Source organism: Brassica oleracea, chromosome C9 (assembly GCF_000695525.1).
Source record: "Brassica oleracea var. oleracea cultivar TO1000 chromosome C9, BOL, whole genome shotgun sequence".
NCBI classification, from domain to species: domain Eukaryota; kingdom Viridiplantae; phylum Streptophyta; class Magnoliopsida; order Brassicales; family Brassicaceae; genus Brassica; species Brassica oleracea.
The window spans coordinates 23550174-23557654 of NC_027756.1; the positions used below are offsets into that span (position 1 = coordinate 23550174).

The window sequence follows — 7481 nt, forward strand, 5'->3', positions numbered from 1 at the left end:
AAAAGAAACATAAGAATTTTATCTGATTAATTTTCTATATTATAGGTTCAAGATAGATGACAGTGACCTTAAGAATAAAGGAGGCAAGCCTACTGTTAGAGTTTCTAACGTTGGCCACGCATTGCATGTCTGGCTCAATGGAGAATACCATGGTAAGATTGAGAAGCTACAACATTTAGATGTTATGTTTAGAGAACTGGAATAATTAATGTATTTGTTCAGGAAACGGACATGGTAGCCATGATGAGAAGAGCCCACGGACGGGTTACTATGAATATGTTGGATTCTGTCCATGAACTCTTGGTTCTGGAGTGCAGTTTTCCACACTCGGTAATCATCTACACATTATTTTTTATCATCCATAATCTTTTGGTGATCTGTCTCTATGGTTTCTCAGGGATGTTGACATCACAAAGAGTTTGGACTACTCATCTGCAATAGCCGTTCTCGGATTCTCACTCATCGTATCCATCCTAAAAACCTTTGATGTTCGGGTGGAGGCTGCAAGAGTCATGGTATCCGCTCCAGTACTAGCTTTAGTCACCACCCACGTACTGTACATTAACTTCTACAAACTTTACTATGGTATACAGAGAACTCTTTCCCCTATCTGAAACCAGTTCCATTTTTTTTCTCTGTATTCTTTGTGAGTTCAATGTTGTTTACAGGTTGGAACATGATTGTGTGTGTGGCCATGGGAGTCGCTCAGCTTTTCCTATGGGCAAGATGGGCAGCTGTTTCTAGGCATCCTTCTAATTGGAAACTATGGGTGGCTGTGATAGCTTCAGGTTTAGCTATGCTTTTAGATATATATAACTTCCCTCTGTATGGAGGCTACTTTGAAGCTCACTCTATTTGGCACCTCGCCACAGTTCCTCTAACCATTCTCTGGTGGAGTTTTATTAGAGACGATGCTGAGTTCAAAACTTCTAGTCTTCTCAAGAAATCTAAGACAAAGGTGAAGTAAGTTTACTTACAAGTGCAGAGGTTTCTTGAGCGTTTTCAATGTTTTTTATTCAGAGATTTGACTTGGCCTTGCTTTTGGTCAATTGAGTCTTAAGACTTTTGTCAATCTTTTTGGAGTCTTAAGACTTTTGTTAATATTATGAGAAAATCTTGTGATCTATATATGATTGTGTTAATAAAATTTGATTTTACATAAATTGTGTGAATTGTAGGGTTTAATTTAATTAAACAAAATTAGCATTAGTGACCATTCATACAAAATCTAAAGTATTTCAATAATTTCATGACACCATATTAACCATTGCGCAAAGTCACTTAAAACAATTGCAGCAAGGAACCACAAGTCGAAAGCCTTGGTCAGTTTATATACATTTACTCATGTTTGATACAATAATGTTCCATATTGAAAAAAATATATTTTTCGGAAGCGCGGGACTACGCTCCTAGATGCTTTTGGTGGGTTGGACGATCATTGGGTTGAATTAATAACAGGAAACCTAGAAGCTCTCCCGACGATGAAAAATAAAACGACCTAACGGTTGAGTTAGAAGCACAGAAAACTAATGTTCCAAGGCCCACCAAATTTCAAACCTAAACAATTTAAGCCCAATTTATTTTCTTGAAACATAAAGCTATACCAATTTCTTTTTTTGGTCTGCGATTGAATTTTTTTTTAAAAACCGCAAAACCATTTTTATTAAAAAAATCGCTAAACCTCTATACTAAATAGTTATATAGCAATATAAATATATAAATATCTTCACTTATTACTTTAATTTTACAAAAAAGACTACGTTTGAGAAGTTTCACAATAAAATCCGTGTAAACTAAGAAAACTATTTTATTTACTGTACATATACATTTAAAAAATTTAAAATCAAAATTTAAACCCTTTCCTTTACACTATTTTAACCGTAACTTAACAACTACAATGTTCAGTTATCTTTGATCATTTTTACGCTAGAGGTCAATCAAATCTATACCAATATAAGATTAAAAAAATAACAACGAAATGAATACTATGGTCATTGTTAGATCTACCTAATCAACATGTATAACTTTCAATCCTCTATTCGTAGACAATTATAGACAACATGATAAAATTAACTTTTATCAAAAAAACAAACAATACAATTACATACACAAAACAACACAATGCATCGACAACGTACCCAGCTCTGCGCTTGCGCGGAGGCTAAACCTCTAGTTTCATTAATACTATAGTCCCCTAATTTTATTAACAAAAGTTTTAACGATGTTTAATGTTTTTTTACAAAACTATGATAAATAATAAATAGACTATTATAAAATCTATAATTCTACATGTTTTAGATCTGACTGCACTACCTTGAAGTGTCTTATAAGATTTGCCTCTGATGGTATTTTTCATATCATACTGAAAATTTCATACAAATAATTTCTTTTTATTAATTTGCCTAATTCGTTTTAGTATACCTCAAACTTAGTCATCCTTATTATAGAAAATTAAGAGGTGTCTTGTTGTTTTTGTTGGTATTGGCAGACCATGATAACATGTAAAAAAAATATCTTTTCTATTTCTATAAATTTTTGTAATATATAATTAATAATGATAAATTATAAAATATAAAATAATTAAGTTTCTTGAATTATTAATTTAAAGTTATTAGAAAATTATTATTTCGTTATTTATAATTGAGATCTAATTTATTTTCAGAAAATTTGAAAGCTAAAAAAGATTATTAACTAAAAATAGAAGGAATACTAACAATTTTTGTTTTTGGTAATTTGGTTTGAAATATTTACTGCACATTTCATAAAAAAAATTGTTAGAATGTGGGAGTATCAATCTTTTTTTGTTGTGTTTACTCTGGAGCTTTCTCAGCTTTACCAACAAGCCCATTATCAGTCTCAGGCTGACTCAAACCATCATCTGTTTCTTGAAGAACTTCTGCAGAGTCTACCTTTGAATCAGAAGCTTTTACTTGCACTGGCTTAACGAGCTGGAGATCTGCAGTATCAGAAGCCTTCATTCGCATCGGTTTCATGAGCGGTGGAACTTGTGAAGCAGCAGCAGCAGCAGCATTGGTTTCAGCAGCAGTGATTTCATCTTGAGCTTGAATCTCCATTGAATCTCTAAAAACTCTACTCAGGAAGCTCACGTCATCAGACATTACTCCAAATCCTCTCAACATCTTCGAACCAAGCTGTAGACTTGTCTGTGAACCAAACAGCAAAACAAAACTCACGTTCAGATCTAAACTCTCACTAACCAAAAAGATTCCAAAATGAGATTTTACCTCTGCATTTTCAAGAATTGCATCCGTGGCTCCTGCTTTCTTTAATTCAAGAAGATGCGGTAAATCTTGAGCTCTTGAATATATTTTAGTCTGGTCAAAAAGTTAAAAGCAACCACAGTTTAACTCCAAAGCTATAGCCATTGTTGGAACTTAACTGAAAGAGTAGTGGGATAATCGAACCGCAGGGAAGGCAAGACGGAGTCTCTCAACAGCTTCAGTGGTTCTCTTCTTGCCTTTATACATTATCATGATTGCTTTAGGAGATGAAACACCTACAGATTGCAAAACCGATGGCCTAGATCCATCTCCATACAATATAGGGAAACCTTGTTTCCTTGACTCCTGCCACAAAAGAAGAAGAGACAAACCAGTTTATAACATGTCAACAAACAAAATCTCTGTGAAGCTGTGTTTTCAGACCTTCACTACAGCAGGATTAAGATCAAAACCAATATAAGGCCATCCCACGAGATCACTATCTACTCCTGAGACCAATGGCGTTGACAAGAAGTTTGCCAGAACCTGTATGAAACCACAACTTCAACTTTTTTTTTCCCAGGAAAGATATGGAAAGTGATAAACTTTTTACCTGACCCATTTGTCCAAATCCAATGATGACGATTGATTCACTAACGTCGAAGTTCACTTCTTCATCTTCATTCTGCAGAACATGTCCATATCAGGGTGATGGAATCGATGCAAAAAACACTATTGTTTAGAAACTTATAAAGATTACCTCTTCGTTACCAATTTTCTCATCAATAAAATCAGCTGCCCTTCTTCCAAGTTGGTTAAGCGTTGGTGTTAACGCCATTGACAAAACAACTACGATGATGAGAAGCTTGTTCAGCTCAAGTGGAAGCACTCCTAGCCTGCACATATATGATTGTAACCATCATAATCACATAACTAGAAAGGAAAAGTCTAAATCTGTTTTTTTTGGAGATGTTTGAGTAATGGTAAAGACCTGTTGGCTAGAGAGAAGACAACGAATGCGAATTCTCCTCCCTGAGAAAGAAGGAAACCAATTCTTACGCTTTCTTGGAGTGTGAGTCCAACTCTGGGACCGAGTGCGGTTATAATCAGTGTTTTGATCACAATCAGACCAGCCAAGAGTGTGAGGACATTAGGCCATTCTCTAAACAGAACCTGCAAAGAAAGTTTTCAACCACATATGAGCATGAACACTGAAACGTTTCAGCTGAGAATCTTTATGCAAATATAACAACTTTACCTCCATGTCAATGGAAGTTCCTGTGGTTACAAAGAACAAACCAAGAAGCAAACCTCTGAATGGCCTAATATCAGCTTCTATTTGTGTCCTGAAATTAGTTTCCGCAAGAAGTGCTCCAGCAAGAAAAGCTCCAAGCTTCACAGTAAGAAAATAGAGTTTAGGACATTAGATGGCATTTAATTTGCATATTGAAGAGAAGTTAAAATCAAACCGTGTCGCTGAAACCAAGCTTTTGAGTGAGAAGTGAAGTCCCAGCAACTGTGAGAAGGCAAAGGGCCACAAAAGCTTCCGAGCTTCTGGTTTCTGCAACAACCTGAATATTGTTTTGCGCTTATTGTTAAGCAATGCACCAAATAAAACTTTGTCCTCTACGTTAAGAACGTTACCTCGAAGATTCTACGGAGAAGGAACTTTCCACCAAGGGAGAGAATGCCCAACCCACCAAGAGCCTTTGCACTTTCTTTTGCAAGCATGGGCAAGATGCTTTCCCCAACAAGATTCTTGCAAAGTTACAGAGATTAAAGATATTAAGGTGAAATGGTCTAAGTTAACACTGATATAAGGAGATAGCCAAAGGTACCTGGCTCTCCAACACCGGAAGAACAACTAGTAAAGGTACAACAGCTATATCCTGCAAGCAAGCAAGGCAAGGAGTATAGTATAGTACAGTAAGCGAAAGTGTTTGTCTAGTTCAGATGTTTGCAGCAAGATTTTTGCATAAATGTTTTTGGTGAATTTTTCCACACAAGGAGATCTTTTTCCCAAACCTAAAATTGCATAATCGGATAGAAGATATACTGGATAAGCAGAACCTGTAGAAGAAGAATCCCTAAGGTTGCTGAGCCAAATCTTGTAGGTAGCTCACCCTTCTCTGCAAGAAGCTGTTACATTTTTTACGTTGTCAATACTTTATTATGACAGAAGCCTACTCAGTCTTTGATTGGTCTTCCTAGATAGTGTCTGACTATTATTGCAACTGTGGTAATACCTGTAGAACAAAAGCTGAAGAAGACAATGATAGCGCAGCGCCAATGACAATGGCCTCATCAATACTTCTGATGTTGACCTGGAGAAAGTATAGATAATATGAGGATATAACTCTGAGACTAGAATGAAGCATCAGAGATTGGCAGTTATAACACCATGATCACATTGGGAAAAGAAGCTTCTATTAAGTTTGCAGGATTTGAATTTATGGTACAATAGGTACTAACTATATTGCCAAGAGGATATTAAGAAGACGCCAAGTGAAAGGCGTTACCAAGTCAGGCCTTGAATGAAAGAGGAATTCGAGAATTCTTGTTCCTATGGCTCCATTTGGTGGGAGCTCAAAAGCGGTGAATGCAAGCGTGCATAACAAAACCTTCAATAACAGGGAAAATAATCAAAATAAAACAGAATAAACCTAAGGTCAACATTAAACAAAACAATGATCTAACAAATTCTGATGTAGAGTCTATAAAGTTGCATACTGAAACCAATTCCTAGAGATTCTCAACTCTTGAGATGTTTTATCTGACAGAAGTGAAGTTATAGGAAGGAATATAAGCGGTTTACCTGAGATAATCCCATGCCAAAAGCAAATTTTGCAAGAGCCTTCAGACGAGCAAGTGAAAGCTCCAGACCCATCTCAAAGAGCTGCAAGAAAACAATCAGGTCAAGCCAAATCATAACTCGATGCATAAAGCTAACATTATTATTATTCAAAAAAAAAACTCACCAGGAAAAGAATCCCCCATTCCGAAAGAACTTTAACATCTGTGAGATTTCTAATAAAACCAAATTGATTGAGCACAACACCAGCAAAGAAGAAACCAAGTATCTACCAAAATAAAAAAAAAAACAACAAAATTACACAAAAACGTTAATAATATATAACAGAAGATTATAAACCAACCAAACCCCAAAGTAGAATTTTGGTTAATACCGGACTGGCTTTGAGGACTCTGAAGGCAGGGACAATGATAACAGTGACCATCAAGAACGTCAAAGTATCGAAACCAAGATCGTTGATGACATCAACAGCACTTGCTACATCTACTCCTGCATAAGTCTCCACTCTCCTCCCTGAGGACTCAGACCATCTACCTCGGAAATACAACCTTCTAGAAGTAGCCAGAAAAGCCCTTCTTTCAACTAAACCTCTACCACCAAAAGAATGCAACTTGTTCTTTAATACACCTTCACAATACACAGGCACACACGCTCTCACCGTGAAAACACATTGCTTCAATCGACCACTGTGTTGTTTAGCTACCTCATACCCCTGGAACCAAATTAAAACCCCTAAATCAGAACCAGCAACAAGAATCAATGTCACCTTTGTGCTATTTAAGCTTTGAGACAGTAGAGATTCAATTAATGCACAAAACTTGAGATTTCAAGTAAGGGGGAAGAAGAAGAAGTACCTTGGAAGAGGGGCAACAAGAGATGGACCCTAGCATAGTACTAATAGCCATTTTGAGATTGAATCCACAGAACTAAAGCCTAAAGGCATTAACTTTCGTCATCCATAATAGGCTCTAAAAACTCAAAACTTTTAATGTTTTTTTTTCTTCGCAAGTGGATAATATTACAGGACCAAGACTCCTGCTTCTGCGTGTGAAGTTAAGGGAGATAATAGCCCACGTCAGGCACGAGAACACCTTGTGTATCTCCAGATATGTGATTATATATACGTATATACATACAAGGGGTAGGGAGTAAGAAAGATAGCGAAAGGAGAGAACTTTCACAGTCTAGACTCTAGAGAGAGAAAGATTCTTTTTATATGGTATTATTATATTTTTTTGTGGATATTACCTGAAGACTTCGCTGATATTGAAGCCTTATTACAAGCCACACAGACGGATTCTGGTTGTAGAAGACGACATCTTTGGGGCTCTTCTTGCTGACGTTTAAACCGGAAACCGGTTATGTCTGGTTCGGTAAGGGATTATATTTGGCACATGTCATTGTGGATAATGTGTTTTCACGAGCCTTTTAGATAACTATATTTTATA

General features: G+C 36.3%; 2 protein-coding genes across 2 annotated transcripts in view; one reads left to right on the top strand and one right to left on the bottom strand.

Moving 5' to 3' along the window:
* LOC106314604 (post-GPI attachment to proteins factor 3-like) overlaps window positions 1–967 on the top strand; it is a 1178-nt gene extending 211 nt beyond the window's left edge. Inside the window, exons 2-5 of the mRNA XM_013752451.1 lie at window positions 46–152; window positions 273–330; window positions 398–585; window positions 669–967. Of these exons, the coding sequence (XP_013607905.1) occupies window positions 46–152; window positions 273–330; window positions 398–585; window positions 669–967 (652 nt within the window). The remainder of the gene's footprint in view (window positions 1–45; window positions 153–272; window positions 331–397; window positions 586–668) is intronic.
* A 1749-nt stretch (window positions 968–2716) lies between these two features.
* Window positions 2717–7256, bottom strand: LOC106319089 (K(+) efflux antiporter 3, chloroplastic). The gene is made up of 18 exons (XM_013757312.1): window positions 6888–7256; window positions 6407–6745; window positions 6200–6301; window positions 6037–6117; window positions 5741–5842; window positions 5468–5545; window positions 5292–5360; window positions 5060–5110; window positions 4866–4979; window positions 4691–4792; window positions 4480–4614; window positions 4213–4394; window positions 3982–4117; window positions 3835–3906; window positions 3666–3767; window positions 3426–3587; window positions 3246–3335; window positions 2717–3164 (listed from the first exon to the last, which is right to left on the bottom strand). The coding sequence occupies exons 1-18, from the start codon at window positions 6936–6938 to the stop codon at window positions 2811–2813; spliced, it is 2322 nt and encodes a 773-aa protein (XP_013612766.1). The 5' UTR covers window positions 6939–7256; the 3' UTR covers window positions 2717–2810.
* Window positions 7257–7481: the final 225 nt, after the last annotated feature.